The sequence below is a fragment of the Chrysemys picta genome, chromosome 8 (genome assembly GCF_011386835.1).
Source record: "Chrysemys picta bellii isolate R12L10 chromosome 8, ASM1138683v2, whole genome shotgun sequence".
Lineage (NCBI taxonomy): Eukaryota > Metazoa > Chordata > Testudines > Emydidae > Chrysemys > Chrysemys picta.
In genome coordinates this window covers 25,658,730-25,675,509 of record NC_088798.1, presented here as the reverse complement: position 1 = coordinate 25,675,509, position 16,780 = coordinate 25,658,730, and the positions used below count along the sequence as shown (strand labels likewise).

General features: G+C 39.0%; 1 protein-coding gene across 1 annotated transcript in view; it reads left to right on the top strand.

The window, feature by feature from the left end:
- LOC101948977 (vitellogenin-1-like) overlaps nt 1-16,780 on the top strand; it is a 48,669-nt gene that overhangs the window by 7,291 nt on the left and 24,598 nt on the right. The window contains exons 7-19 of the mRNA XM_042859074.2: nt 1,387-1,537; nt 1,642-1,799; nt 1,898-2,063; nt 3,180-3,305; nt 5,437-5,655; nt 7,663-7,880; nt 7,978-8,075; nt 11,049-11,173; nt 11,270-11,371; nt 11,455-11,574; nt 11,835-12,024; nt 12,110-12,203; nt 12,321-12,506. Coding sequence (XP_042715008.2) covers nt 1,387-1,537; nt 1,642-1,799; nt 1,898-2,063; nt 3,180-3,305; nt 5,437-5,655; nt 7,663-7,880; nt 7,978-8,075; nt 11,049-11,173; nt 11,270-11,371; nt 11,455-11,574; nt 11,835-12,024; nt 12,110-12,203; nt 12,321-12,506 — 1,953 coding nt within the window. The remainder of the gene's footprint in view (nt 1-1,386; nt 1,538-1,641; nt 1,800-1,897; nt 2,064-3,179; nt 3,306-5,436; nt 5,656-7,662; nt 7,881-7,977; nt 8,076-11,048; nt 11,174-11,269; nt 11,372-11,454; nt 11,575-11,834; nt 12,025-12,109; nt 12,204-12,320; nt 12,507-16,780) is intronic.

Genomic DNA, 16,780 nt, shown 5'->3' with positions numbered 1-16,780 from the left:
CAGCATTAGCTAATGCCAGTGAAGAGTGTGTCTGCTGGCAAGATGCATCAACGTTGGGGGATTTGTTGGAATAGCCGCGTCACTAGATTTATTTTTCCCCTTCACAGTCCCAGCTGACATAGCTATGCTGATATAAGTTTTAAGTGTAGACCAAGCCTTGATGTTCATTTTCCCATATATGCACATATGCCTCTTCCCAATACTTCAGAGCTGAAGGTATGTAATAGATTTGGCATGTGCTGGAAGGGGGAGAGAAACCTGTCTGAGTGTACCTGGCATTATACTTCCTGACTCCAGTGCCCTTCCAGTAATATTGTATAAGTTTTCTGGAGAGGAAAAATCTCTATTGATTGTATAGACCCTTGTATTCAGCTCCTACTGTATTTCTATAATATTTTTGCAAAGATCCTATGGAAACAATGTGTGGAATGTTTCAAAAGATCTCTGTAGAGATTCCAAAGTAAACATGTCAATTTTCTATGGAGGTTTTAGAGACTATTCAGTACAATCATATCTACTGGAATGTTCTCAGATGTTCAGTACAAATACCTAAAAGTATTATATTGTCCTAAATGGTCTATTTAAATGTAATTGGCAGGATAGGACACATCCCTTTAGCCACAGATATGGCAAGGATAAGAAATGTTTACAAACACAGCCTCTCATTAAAAACTTCTTGATGATGAAGGGTGATGGTTTAGCTCAGTTTGAAAAGTTTCCAGAGGTTTGGATGTTTTTCCAAAGTATCTGAATCTCTTTGCTTCAGAAATCAGGTTGGGGAAATCTCATGAGAACATTTCATCTTATGAAAACCCCAGGACATTCTGCTTACAGTTGGGTCAGTAATAATTTAAGAAGAGACTGTAAAATTTCTTGCAGTATTTCACTTTTTTCACTTCCATTTGAGACCAGAAAGTGAAGAGGTGTTTAAGAACGCTCAGGAAACCTCTAGACAGGCTCAAAATTCAGTGATGATATCTGATGAAGGATCAAGTCCGTTATTTTTGTCTGAACTTCAATACACAAATGTTCATATAACACACACATTTCCTGTGATCTTATTTATGAAGCCTCCTCATCCTACCCCCCCCCCCAACACATATACTCCTCCTGTCCCAGTTTCCCTTCCCCTGGAATTTTAGTTCTTTACTCCTAAAGGGGAGTAAAGTCTAGATCTGACCCTGAGACGTTCTGAGTATTGGGAGTTGCAGGTTCTCTCAGGATCAGGTCCTCTCTCTGGATTTCAGTACATATGTTTGTGAATAACTTTGCATCTTGATAACAAAACACTTTTGTAAAAATACATAATTATATTAAGAGCAGAACTTCTCTTAATTTTGCACGCTGGATCTCATGATGTTAGTTCACTGGGTTTCTCCATTGCAGGCAGAAGCTGGTACTGAGTGATGTGGAAAAACACTCCTCAGAAGTCCCATCAACAGAATTCCGGAAACGTGGATCACTTCGGTACCATTTTGGCAGTGAATTGCTTCAGATTCCTGGCCAGTTATTCAAAATCAAAAACTTGGAGAGTCAGGTAAAATTAACTGCCGGAAGTAAATATTTCACGGTAAATCAGTGCTGATGCATGTGGGAAAGGGAACATATTTGATCTTGCTGTCTATTTTAATTTTCTTGCAGATAGTGGAAAACCTGCGGTATCTGGTAGAGCACACACATGAGCGGGTTCCTAGTGATGCTCCATCAAAATTCCTGCAGCTTGTACAGCTTTTCCGGGCAGCAAATGATGATATTTATGAGTCAGTTTGGAAACAGTTTTCTAGCCGGCCTGTATACAGGTAATAGTAATTTTAATTCTTAAAACTATGATTGAAGATATGAAATTAATGTGTTCAGATGCAGATCTGGAAAATGATCATTGTCTTTCCTATTTCAGGCGCTTGATTTGGGATATAATTCCTGCCGTTTCCACTCATAGTGCAATCAGATTCTTAAGGCATAAAATTGAAAGGCAAGAACTCAGTGACCTGGAAGCAGCCCAGGCAGTGCTTGTAGGCCTGCATTTAAGTACACCAACCCGTGATGTGATAGAGGAAGCTGTGGTAGGATGTTTTAACACTCTCTAATCTTTCTTCACCAATTCTAGCATCCATTGTATTTACTCCTTTGGCAAGATTGCAAAGGCTTTGAAAATACAAAGGTTTTATATCCGGTAGTGAGATTGAAAAGACTTTATTTCCTGACAGTGTTGGAAGGGCGGAAGCAATCAAAGGAACATAGATGAAGCCAGAATGAAATAGCTGAATATTCCTAAGTGATGTAGTTTTAATGTTGCAAACTGATTTCTGGAAGTCTTTTGTCCAAATTAACTTTATAGTTAGATCAAGACTGGCTCTGTAACTCAGGGACCCCACAACAGCTAGATAGTAAGAAATACAAGTTTTGCTTTATCGGAATATATTGGGCCTGATTGTCCTATCAGGACTGGTATAAATCAGAGTAATTCTGCTGAAGTCAAGGGAATTATGCCAGTGTGGAATGAACTTGTGTAAGAGAGTAGAATCAGGCTCATTATAAAATTTTGTACATATTCTGTGGGTCAGATTCTGCCCTCAGAAGCATAAAGTCATTTCCTCTTAATTTCAATGAGAGCCATGCCTCTAAGAGCAAAACTTGGCCCTCTATGAATGTCAGCACAGACCAGTTATTAGCATGTTCACCTATGGGGCAGAAAGTGATGGATTCAAGTCCGATGTTAGCATATGCTTTCACGCTAAATATTCCCATCAGTCTGAATTATTGGGATATATTTAGTATCCCTCTTAGTTTTTTGTCCCTACAGTTCTGGCAATTATAAAGCAACAAAGAACACTCATAGTTTTATGAATACTATGCGCCCCTCAGTTCTCAGTAAAATTCACCTTCCCTACTTTGGTGATTTTTCACCCTTTGGATTACAACAAGAACTTAATACCCAAATCAAAATCTGGAATATTACTATAACAACAAATCTTAAATTTCTCAGAGATACCATGTAGTCACTATGTGAAATACAGTAACAGCCACTAATCAACTAAGAAGCCAGCCTTTCAGGGAATATCAGTTGCTATGCATTGCCTTTTCCTGCGTGCGGATTTATATAAAACGTACATAAATGCAAAATAAAAATTAAATTATTTCTTGCTAGTGATGGTAATGTCCAAATATTTTCTCTCTAGCTCATCCTGAAAAAGGCTCATTCACGCTCAGATACTTTACTGCACAGAATTGCCTATCTAGCCTATGGCTCATTGGTTCACAAGTACTGCTCCGTTTCGGACTCCTGCCCTGAGTCAGCTCTTCAGGTACACAGCCTGAATTTCTTTTATTTATTTTTTAATGGAAAAATTGTAATTGAGACAATTAAGGTTGGAAGGACAAAGCATATCATTCTGCACGCTTTCGTGGCATCTTTTATCTGAGACTCTCAAAATGCTTTATAGTGAAGTCTCATGACACACTCATAGGTGCCAACTCCATGGGTTCTCCAGGGCTGGAGCACCCATGGAAAAAAATTGGTGGGCGCTGAGCACCCACCGGCAGCTCCCTGTGGCCCCGCCCCCCTTCTCCAGCTCACCTTCGCCTCCGCCTCCTCCGCCAGCATGCCGCCGCGTCCTACTTCTCATCCCTCCCTCCCAGCGCTTGCGCTGTGAAACAGCTCATTCACAGGGCAGGGAGGGGGGACAAAGGGGAACACGGCGCTTTGGGGGAAGAGGCTGGGGCGGGGATTTGGGGAAGGGATCCAATAGGGGCAGGGAGGGGCGGAGTTAGGGCGGGGACTTTGGGGGTGGGGTTGGAATGGGGGTGGGACCAGGGACGGGGATGGGTGGAGTTGGGGTGGGGACAGGGGCAGGGAAAGGGGGGGCACAGGCACCCACTGGCGCCGGAGAAAGTTAGCGCCTATGGACACACTTCCATGGTACTCATAAATATAACCATTTAACAGATGTGCAAATTAAGGAACACAAAGATTAATTCCTTGTCTAAAGTCATGTAGAGAGTCAGTTGTAGAGCTAGGAATAGAACCCAGAAATCTTGACACCCAGTCATCTACTTAAACCAATAGACTACACTGGCAATAATAATATCTAGTTCTAATACAGTGTTTTTTCTCAGTACATCTTAAAGTGCTTTGCAAAGGTGGTAAGTATCATTTTCCCCATTTTGCAGTTGGGCAAACAGAAGCACAGAGGGCTAAAGTGACTTGCACAAGGTCACCCAGCAGGCCAAGGGCAGAGCCAGGAATAGAACCCAGGTGTCCTGAACTGTAGCACTCTTTCTCCACTAGGCTACACTGCCTCCCAGCTATTTAAGACAAATGTTATTGGGAGATGGGAAGTGTTTAAAGCAAAGCAAGGGGTCAGACAGGAAATGTTTTAAATTTGGATTTGCCTAATAGTATTATCCTGTGCAAGTTTTGAGCTGGATTAATAGATCAAAAATATGATGTCTTAAAAAACAAAAGTTGCTCTTTAGGCCTATCTGATGTATTGAAAATATTCTGTGACATTTTGGCTTTTTTCATTCAGCCCTTGTTTGTACAGTCAGAAGAGTTCTCTACCAGGCAAGAGTTAGTCTAGCCACACACTCAAAAATGACAGCTGTTTAGACCACAAGTACAAATCCTGCCCAGTGACTAAAAAACGTTAGGATTTGCTTGCTTTACAAGCAGCAGAATAAAATGGCCTGGTGGTCTCCCTAGAAGTCGATGCTACAAAACTGCCATTCCAGTTGGCAGAGATTGGAACCTTTATTAACCATCTCATAAAAGAGACTAAAGACAGAATGGGCCCAAAGACTAGTCTGTCTTCTTGAATCTAGTGGGGTTCTTAAGCAGGAAAGGAAAGATTTTCAAATGCACCAATGCCAGGTTCCTAACTCCCATTGAAAGCCATTGGGAATTGGGTCCTAACTGCCATTTGTGCCTTTATACATCCAGGGCCGGCTCCAGGGTTTTTGCCGCCCCAAGCGGTGAAAAATAAAAAAAAAGTCGCGATCGCGATCGGCTGTAGCTCCACCGCGCCGCTTTCTTCTTCGGCGGCACTTCGGCAGCAGGTCCTTCCCTCAGACAGGAACCGAGGGACCCGCAGCCGAATTGCTGCTGAAGAGCCCGAAGTGCCGCCCCTTCCCCTTGGCCGCCCCAAGCACCTGCTTGCTCAGCTGGTGCCTGGAGCCGGCCCTGTATACATCTAACCCATCATGTTTAAGGTATATCGGTGAGGAACTGTGCATTGCTGCTGTCTATGCTGTACTTGTTCCAAGAACAAATTCACAACTTCAGTCTTCAGCGCTAAAATTCCAGCAATTTCCATGAGCACTAAATGCAACTGAAAATACTTTCATTAAATTATTTGAACAAACTAAAACTACTCAACGACCCCCTCAGGGTATGTCTACAGAACCGAATTGCAATTTAAACCCTTTTTGTTTTTTCAGCCACTATATGATTTTGCAGCTGAAGCATCCAGCAGGGCCAAGGAGGAAGAAATGGTCCTGGCCCTGAAGACCTTTGGGAATGTAGGACATCCAACCATCCTAAAGCGCATCATGAAGTTTATGCCAGGATATGCACCTGGTGCTTCTGATCTCCCAGTCTGGGTTCAAAATAATGCAGTGATGGCCCTGAGAAACCTGGCCAAGAGAGACCCACGAAAGGTAAGGAAACAAAGAATCCCTCTTTAGCATGTGCTATAAGCTCAACGGGTTGTTTCTATTTGTTGCAAGACTGGGGTGGCATTTTATACATGCTTCTGGTGGTTTTCTTTACATTAATTCCATTATTTATGAGTGGGAACCTCCAATTCCTTATGACACATTCATCTTCAGTATTTCAGAACGCACGGAATAGCTTAGTATAAGGATACATTCATTATTCTGTTGTTGGGTTGTTGTCAGCATTTCCATTTTAAAATCTTATTTTCCAAAGATACATGAGAGATAAGTTACTGATCAAAATGTGTTTAGTGTTATTTCAACACTAATGTGAGAGAGAACCCACAAAGCAAGGTTTTCCAAAGATTTATATTAACTATAGATTAAGTGTCACATCTAATCATAAATCGGGGCCATATCTTAGCTATATATTGATATCTCATAGATATTGCAGATTTGAATCCTAATTATGAATGTATAGACATTGTGTGTGTTTAAACCATAAATGGAACATTTATTAAATGTGACTTTTGTCTTTGAGTTATATTATGATCAGGCAGCACAAAATAGTCTCTTACTCCACAGATCAGGCTTTACTGCTCCTCTCACCTGAAAACAGTGTTATTCTAAACCAGAAACCTTATGTTTTCATGTTTGACTTACGTTCAAGATTCTTTTTTAATCACTCGGGGTGGAATATTGTTGTTTTCTTTTCTTTTTCTTTTCTTGTTCTAAACAAAAAAAAATTATACGGTTTTAATTAATCTTTACGTCAGCTGAATTCACAACATCCACTGAGGCTTTATCAGGATTTCTGTTATACCCAATTTTTGTATATGTTGTCTTGATCCCATATTTTGGCTCTAGGGTAAGCCGCTCCAGAATGTGTTTTTAACAGAAAAAATAAGGAAACAGCTGCTAGGTTGCATGAGATATATAAGCAGGGAGATGGGGGTTGAGCCATGGTTTCTTCTTCAGAGGAAAAGAAAAAGCTGCTTTGGTGTTTCAAAGCTTTATTGTGGTGTGATTCCCCCTGAGCCCAGCACTCCTCATGTGGCCCAGGCAGTTATTTCATTACATTTATTATGCACTTTTTGGAAAAACCCTAATCTGAAGTATTTTAATGCCCATGACTGGGTGTTCCACTGTATAAGAAACAATGTGATCCCAGGTTTGTGGTTTACTACACACAAATTTGCACTAATCAGTCCTACCAGGTGGCCTTTCATTTCATTGCTTAATTTGAAATAATTGTGTACATTTTGGAAACATTTGCATCCTTGTAGCCACCTTTATTTTAACATTTGCTAATCCACAGCATTCAATTAATATCAGGTCAGTTAGAGCTTGATCATTAAAGTACTTTGGATCAAGCCCTTACACTGCACAACCTGGATGCTTACACTACTAAATATTGTACAGCTCAGACGATATTTGTCACATATAACAATGTGCAGTTAAATTTGTTGTGTAAACTTGAGGTGGCTGGATGAGAATCTACAAGTATCTATGTGGGGAAGAGATTTCTGATAGTAGAGGGCTGCTCAGTCTAGCAGATAAAGCTATAATGAGATCCAATGGCTGGAAGTTGAAACTAGACAAATTCAGACTAGAAAAAAAGGCACGTTCAGGGTAACTAACCATTGGAACAACTTACAAGGTAGATGGCGGGTTCTTCATCACTTGAAGTCTTTAAGCCAAGACTGACTAGCTTTTTAAAAGAATTGCTATAGCTCAAACAGAAGTTCTGGGTTTCATGCAAAATGCTTTGGATGAGGTCCTTTGGGCCGATGAGGTCAGACTAGATGGTCATAATGGTCCCTTCTGAACTTAAAATTATGAACTTTGTTGCCACACTACTTGCAAGAATTAAATGGAAAAAATTAAGCATGGATTTTGTTTCTAACACAAGACTTGTACTACAATTGTGGTAAAGGGTGGGAAAAGATGAATAGTTAATTGCAAATGTTCAAACATACAGTAACTTAAAATTCTATTTACTATTTTCAGGTACAAGATATTACCCTGGAGATGTTCCTAAACCACAAGATTAATCCTCAAGTCCGAATGATTGCTGCCTTTGTTCTGCTTGAAACCAAACCAGGTCTTCCTGTCTTGGTGACTTTAGCTAATGCTATGCTAAAAGAACCTAGCATGCAAGTGGCAACTTTCATCTTTACTTCCCTGAGGGCTCTGGGCAGAAGTACAGCTCCGGATCTCCAAGTCGTGTAAGGGCACTACACATTATTTCTCTAAAAGAGAAACTTGCTTTCCTGAAAACTGCAATGGAGATTTTAATATGGTACAATTCACTGAATCTTTCAGGGCCTCTGCCTGCAGAATGGCTATCAGAATACTCAGCCCCAAACTTGACAGACCTGGCTATCGATTGAGCAGAGTTTTCCGCTTTAGTATGTTTAGAGGTAAGGCTCAAATTTCTCCATCGATATTAATCACCTGTAGGCTTTGAAATAAAATACACATAAGTTAAGGGTGGGAGGGGAATCATACAAGCCAATCATACAAGCCCAGTTCTACCCATAGATTCCTGAACTGCTTGTCAGTTGCACATTGCACCTGAAAATTCTTCTATCGTCAGGAATATAATGTCATATCTAAGGATATTCCCTTTAAAGAGATTTATATCCCTGTGCATTTTACGTTGTACACAGCCAGCCCAATATAGCTTCCATGATGGGCTAGGAACAATGCAGACATAGGCCAAGTTTTCAAACCATAGTTGGGCACCAAAACTGAATATAAGTGGTCTGATTTCTAAAAGTGCTGAGCCTCCACAACTCCCCCTGAATTCAAATGCAGCTATGAATGTTCACCACTTCTGAAAATAGGTGCCCATCTTTAAACATTCAAGTTTGAAAATATTCAGACACAAACATTTCCTTTTCTCACAAATAACTAAGATTTACGTTCATAGCTTTTGCTTGCACCATCATACCCTTAATTCTCCTATACAATACAGTAGATCCATGCATGGGATCCTGTTGATATCCCACTCTTGTCAATGGGAGTTTCATGCGCAGGTCCTAGGCAGTGTATGGCCGTTAGATGTATAAAGAGAGAGAGCATGATAAGAAGACACATGCTTGCTCAACCAAATTCTAGCTATTTTCATGCAAGTTTTATTTGATAATGGTGATTATTTAAGTGGTTCCCTGAAACAAATGACCATGACAGCCCCAACAATTTGGCATATTTAGCTGGCAGACTAGGGGAATTATATCTATAAACACAGTCCCTCTGTATTTGGATGTTTTTATCACTTTTGTAACTTATCAGGATATTTAAAGCTATTTTTGTAAAAAAATCAATGAAAAACAAGTCCCTGAAACATTCTAAACCTACAGTGACAAACGTTGATGTATTTTGTTGTTATTGATTATTAATAATTATTATTATTTATTATTATTTTATTATTTTATTGCAACGCCTTGGTAGATCTTTTTTTCATGGATTTTACATAGCCATTTAATCTGCTCTACAATGAAAATAAGTATAGTACTTACCACAGTGACCACAGTAATATATGATACACATGCTTGCTACCTTGGAGACGCAGACAGAGAACGCCTGAAGAAATACAATCACTAATACGTGCTATGTGAACTTTTGTACCTTTTAAAATGCATTCAGGGAGATACTCTAGAAATTATTACAGAATTAAATAAAACACATTTATTAATATTTTAGGGTTTCATTTTTAAACATTGCTTTTTGTCAGCACTGTTTTTTTCCATCAATCTCTCAGTCTTCCTCGAGATATGCCATTTAGTCAAATACATTTATATGTATCCACATCTCTCCAGATATAATGGCTACAGTGCATCATATGACTGTGCCAACACGATTTTGCATTGGTAAATATTAGTAAATATTTTCTCAGAAAGCTAAAAATATTTGATACTCAAGCTGTATGAGTTACTGACACGCTGATGGAAAATGTCCATACTCTCTTCAAGTTAATACATTTTGTGTAAATCATCTAAACATTTACAAGCAGCAATTCTTATTAAGTGTCAGTAGGTGCAATGTTTGGGTTAATGACAAGATTTCATGGCCTAGAATGTAGACAATATGCACTGTAACACACATCAGTGGCTGGTTCATATAAAGGATAATAGAGTACTAATGCTACTAGCTAATGGACCTATCTCAACTGGTGGAGACCTGTGTTTCTGGTGTTGAAAGCCTCAGATTTATTCCTTAGTGGGTGATCCAATGTGGGATCATTACACACTAAAATGACATCTCTTGGCTGTATTGGAGACCGTACGAAATTATATCTCCTGATGGCTTAGTTTGTTGCCTCCATTAGATTCCTGTGTTATGTAATGGGATTGCAGCAATATGGGGTCTCAGTAAAGTTTATTCAACTTTCTGCTGCATTGTTGGTGTAGTCTGGTCTTAAAGCCAGTTTAACAAGCATGTGGAGTATAATTCCAAAGTAAGGGTGATCCTCCAGTGGCAGAGATCTAACATAGTTCTTCAGCCACTCACACTAGCTGCTGCTGGTGTAACAAGGGAAGAGTGGAGGAAAGGAGATATAGTAGGGATGCCCCTGTGCTATCCTGGTTCTCACATATGGTTTTGGTCTTGTTGTTGTTGAAGCCCAATTTTTTTAGAAGAGCCTTGAGGCTACTTTCACACAGCACAGGGACTAGACTGGACAGAGCTGCACCAAGATCAAGGGAGTGCAAAGGAGAGTTTTAAACCACCTTAGCACAGAGCCATCTGACGTGTTCCGTACAGATTAACCATGCCCTAGGATCTGCCCCATTGTGTATGATAAACCTAGAGAATGGGAAATACATATAAATTACATTGCTTTGTATTTACTTGACAGTTAACAATTACTGAGCAATTAGTGCCACTTCATGTAAGGAGTTACAACATTTATTACTAGATGTATTTAACTGCCTTAGAGTAATTTGGGACACACGTCTACACCTCACCATCTGTCCTTATAGGACATCTATATCACTTTCCCTGAACTGTTAGCAAAGGATGGCAAATTTGTTTCAATTCTTGATCCCCTTTGTCAAGTTACATTGAATGATGTCTTGTAAATGCACCTCATAAGCTGATGTTACAGAATCTGACCGGATGTAAACGATATAGCAGAAGCAATTGAAAAAATAGCATAATTGCTATGCAACGAGCAGGGGAGTTGTAATTTTGTCCATTAATAGTTCAAATATGCAGAATATTCTGTTTATGACAGTTTTATGACATCAGTTTTATTACTGGGATTTCTGGCCTCTCTCATGTCATGCTGTATTGCTCATATTATGCAATTAGTAAATTGATACAGTCTGCACTCTGTGGTTTTAAAAACTAACTGAGCTTGCGTTTTACTGTATATTTTCCTTTCTCTTTAGAGTCTCTTATGATTGGAATGGCAGCCCATTCATTGACACTGAATAATGTAGGCAGCATATTCCCATCAATAGCATTGTCCAAATTCAGGGCCCATTTCGTTGGACACATTGCTGAACCTTTGGAGGTAAATGGGCGTTCCCACAATTTTTCTCTGATTAATATCACTGTTTTTTTATCCCTCCCACACTTTTTTTCATTTCTGATGTACTTCTTTACGCAGGTGGGACTGAAAGCTGAAAGACTGCAGGAGATGTTAGCGAAAAGACACTTATCTGACAGTGATTCTGACAGTGCATTTGATGTGACGGAAGTTCTGAAAACGGTGCGTTCACAGAAAAAAATGTAGTAAGGGGTTAATCCTACCAATGCCAGGAACATTCTAACAAACTTCTTCTTGTCACGCAGCTCTCTGACTGGAAGGCACAGCCCAGTGATAAACCTTTTGCATCAGGCTACATGAAGATGTTTGGACAAGAAATCCTCTTTGGTGCACTTGATAAGGATTCCATCCAAACTCTATTACAGGTAGCTCTTTGATAGTACCATCAGACACATGATCAAAAGGCGTAAAATACTGTTTCTTTTTTTTCTCTCTTTCCTTTTTTTTTAACTTTACACTCATGAGATGTTTTGCTGTAAGGATTTGATCATGTACAATAAGTTCAAACTTTGATCAACAGTAATTATTATCACTGCTGGCAGATTTTCTCCTGGAGCATAATTTGTGACATGGACTATGATATTCAAGTTCTACTTATTTAAACAGGGCAAATCTATAATTGCAGGCATTGTATGGACCAGAAGAAAAAATTCCCTCAATAAAGAAATTCATAAATCATCTTCAAAGTGGTGTAGGGACCCAGTGGTCGAAAGCTTTGTTGTCTGCAGAAGTCCGTCGCATCGTGCCTATGTGTATTGGATTCCCAATGGAGACAAGCTTGTATCATGCTTCTTTCACAAATGTTGCAGGAAGTGGTAAGGCAAATTGAAAATCAAGTGGTATGCAGGACTGCAAGGTACTTTTTACACAGTTTCATATTCTTTTCTTTCTTTACAATAGTTCAAGCACAGATTTCACCAGCTCCAAGTTCCGATTTCAGACTGGCTGACTTACTTAATGCCAATATTAAAGTGCGATCCAAGCTGACCCTAAGGTAAACATTTAGTACAAAATAAAACGATCATATTTCCAAATGCACAGGGCAGTTGTAAGTATCTGTCAGCTGTTTACTGTATGCATGCAACTTCACCATGTTGTTCTAATTTTTCAGTATGGTCAAGGACATGATCTTTGTAATGGGAACTAATACACACCTGTTCCAAGCTGGATTGGAGGCACATGCTAAAGCAAATATAAATATCCCTATGAACGTTGCGGCTACTCTGAATATTAAGGATAAGAATTTCAAATTGGAAATCCCACCATGCAGCCAGGAAACTGATGTTATTACTCTAAGGTAAGCTGCATCCATTTTATGACTCGGATTTCTGAACTTTCTCATATCAGGTTGTATCAGTCATATTATGATTCTTTTGGTGATATTATATTATCTTCCTATGTAGTACTGCAGAAAGGAATCTTTTGAAAATAAAATGCATTTCCTTTTTAGGAATCACCCCATGCAAATAATTTGGTGACTGGCACTGTCTGGCATAACTTACTTATTATAGAGTAAATGCCTTGAATCAAAAATTATGCTTATATAAATGCCACTTCTCTCCAGTGGTCTTCACTTACTTTTCTCTTTTAAACCACTTTTAGGCCCAAATTGTTTATAACATTCATTTCATCATTTTTTCTCTCAAATAACTACACAATATATATGTATTAAAAAGTTTGCATTTGAAAGCATAAGGTTAGGTTTAAGCAGAATGAACACCATTGATTATAATTGGAATACATTGCTAATCACACACACATACACACATTCAATGTTTTAAAATTGTACATAATTCAGCATTTCTTGTGTTTTTATCTGGTTTTCCTGCGGTGGGCATTTGATCTTCTTGCCTGATTGGTCTACTTGATTTACTACCATTCATGCAACTGCAAAACACTCTGGAAAACTATTGCAGCCAGATGCAACGAACCAAAAACAGATAGAAATACAAGCACAAAGAGAGGCAGGGAGGGGAAAAAAGAGAGTGTCCAAGGAATCAAAGCAGCAGACCAAAGCTTAGGAAAATGTTCACATACAAAAGACACAGAAAGCCAGGCTGAAAATTCATCACAAAGGAGAAGTGCCAGCAACAACAGAAATCTACAGTGCCCAGAAATGTTAACAAGTTTCTGTTCTAGGAATATAGTAGCAATGAAAGAATTCAGTGTTTGACCCACCTGAAGTTAGCATTCATGGCTGCTGGCTCCTGGAAGCTCTGCAGGCCTCTTCAGTTTCGCAGTCATGGAGGCTGATCATTATTCGCCCTTAAAAGTCCCCTCTCCCTATTATGGTCGCAAACTGTCTTATTAGACATTCTGTATTACACCCTCCTCCAAGCATGAATCCTTCACTCCATCAAGAGTGATCATAACCAGGTTCTCCACAATGACTTTGGGGGTTCCAGTGAACATGCTCAGGAAGCATTCCAGATGCCTAAACAAAGGGGCGAGTTCTTCCACGGTTGGCAGAGCATCAGTTATCTGTGCAAGAGCTTCAAAGGGGTCATGGCCCAAAGTTGTTTGTTCAGTCTCTTGCATGGACCACACGTCCATTCCTGAGATCAGCTAGAAAGGGATATTTATGCCAAACACTCTGAGTGGATGCCAGTGTGGGACAGGTTAAAGGGAATATTAAGGAAATAAATAATAATAATGAATATTAATAATAATGCTGAGCATTTACCTGGAGCTTCAAATTGTTATACAAACTTTAACTAATGTACAACACTCCTGCAACACTAGATAGTTATTTTCCTTGTCTGTCATAAAAGGAAACTTAGACACAGAAATGTTAAATGACTTGTTCCAGGTCAGAGAGTGAGCCAGCATTAGAACTGTGGGATTAGAACTCAGGAGCCACACCTTCCTATTCAAACCACTTCCCCTTGCTCACCTCTGAGTATCAAAGCACAGTAAATTATATGTCACCTGAAATCATCTTAGATAGAAATAATTAGATAATGCCTAATCAAACACATACATTAATGGTATAGACTCTAGCAAAGATGAGCAAAGTTTTATCACCATCAATTTTTCTTATGCTTATAAAAGAATTTCAAAACTATGCTACAAAACAAGTGAGTAATGGCATATGCACTCAGAATGAAACAATGTGCACATAAGTTGAATGATCAGAGAACAAAAGATTGAACCATGTCACCAATGTATTTCTGGGACAAGTAAAATCTTAAATGTAAAAGGAAAAATATTAAATCAATATATGGAGAATTAGCAGGAAACCTTAATTTAATATGGATTTGTTTTGCATGATATTTTGAATAGTTCAGTGCTTCCTGTCAAGTTATAAGAAATCGATTGGATTCAATATTTTGGAAATTTTCTGGCACTATTTACCTTTGCATTCTCTGTTAAAGAAACCACAGGGAATGATTCTTAAGGGGAAGCTGAGAAGTTGGAGGTGTTTGCTATTTAGAGCCATTTGTGAGCAGCCTTCATAATGAAACTATATTTTACAATATGGCACTTTGACTCAGTCTTTATGGACTTCACAGTCAGTGAGCTACCTAGGCACCATAGAAACACAGGGCTGAAAGAGACCTTAAAAAGTCACTTAGTCCAACCAACCTGCACTGAAAGCTTACAGTGACATTACAGATAGTGAGAAGATAGTTGGCCGCATGGGGAAGCTAGCATGACTGTCTCCTGGCACTCATGCTTTGAGAGTGACCAGACTTCCATGGGCATGTAACTGTGAGTAAAATCTGGTTCAATATTATCTAGGCTGGTACACCATTTCTGTGAGAATGGTGAGATGCATGAGACTCCAGCAGCAAATAAAAACCCAGATGAGAAATCACTGACTTTTGAAGAATTGATTTAAAGTGTTGATGATAAAGACACTGAAGCCCCAAGACAAGACAGCAAATTTAGGACTCAGACTCCCTTTTCAACACATATCACAATTACCCATTAATAATACTACATGAAAAATACAAAGCGTTTGTTTCAATCCAATCCAATCCAATCAAAGTTAAACTGAATTTGAGAAACAATACATACCCTAGGTATTTTTAAAACCTTTTCCACACACTTATTGGGTTTTGCATATTTATTGGTATTATATTCAGCTTGCCAGCAGATGGCCACTTAAAAACATATTTTTTCCTATAACATTTACAGGAAGAAATGTAAATAAGCTTTGGGGAAAATCAGAGCCTTGTGCTTAAAGTATATGTATGGAGAGATGCCAGAGAATGCACGCTTTGAAAATGTATCTCATATTCATAATGACAAGCTATTGAAATATATACATTCACTTGCATAGTGCTGTGTCCCAGTTTTTAAAAAATTGTAGGTTGGCCTGGCAGAAATTGCTTCACAGGAGCCTCTTATAAATAAGATTAATGACAGAATTGCACAATTTTATGTGACATGGGATAATTTCACTCTCCTAGGAAGGAGTACACAAGTGGGCCAGTGTGTCGTACAGAACATTACTAAGGAGATGTGGTGTGCATGTGTGGGAGGGAAGTTCCATACCAGTTCAAAACTTTATTTTTTTAACATTCTTGTGCCAGATTCTGAATTAATTTTTCCTGGTATTAATCAAGAGTAATTCTGTGGATTTCAATGGAGGTACTTTGGCTTTTCACTGGTGCAAATGAGATCAGAATTTGGCCATAGGGTTGTTACTTGTGTATCATTTATGTAGTTCTTATAGGTAGTGTTTTAAAATGAATAAAGACTTTTTTTAAATAATGAAACATATTCATATATAGCTCTTATTTTCTTTTTTCTATGCTAGTACTTAGGACAACACTCGCTGCTGACATAAAGGGGCCCAGTTCAACAGAATCCTCCCCCTCTCCACACGCACATACACACACACATTGAATTTGGCTGATATTATATCACGGATAAATGAACAGCTTCTTCTGTTATCCAAGAAATACACTAATACATATATTGGAAAATCTCCCTTTTATTTTCTCCCTTGTGTGGGATCACAGAGAACAGATTCTTTCATATCATAGCTGTAGGCCCTCTTTGTAACTGTTTTTTTCTTGTTAAAGAGCCAGAGCTGGCTCTTACAGCCTATTTTTACTGTGCTGTGTGATTCTGCAGACATTGACATGTGTCACCTCTGATGCAGCTGCATTGTCAGCTCTCTGAGCACAACAGGGAGGAATTGATCCTCCGCTTTCATTAGGTGGCAGGAGTAGACTATTGGCATAAAAAAATAATACTTAAAAAAAAAAAAAAAAAAGGAATAGGAGAGCTTTGTGCCTGGAGACCCAGGCTGCTGTTTGGTGGTCATTTAAATTATTGAACGGGACTGAAATAAAAGCCATTTGCTTTTTCCTTTGTCTCCCTTATCCAGATGAGCCATCTGAAATGCATGTTGATTTGTATTTTCTTTTATCCACTCAGCTTGTTAGGAAGAATATTTCACTTCAGATTCCATTCTTCAAGGTTCTACTCACGCTCAGCGTGGAGCATTGATGTCATGTCCTTATCTAAAATGGGAGAGCAGGAAAAGCAAACAAAGCCCCCCTGGGTGACCTGTGTTTTATTGAGGTGTTCCACATGAAGTGCAATTGTGTGCTTTAC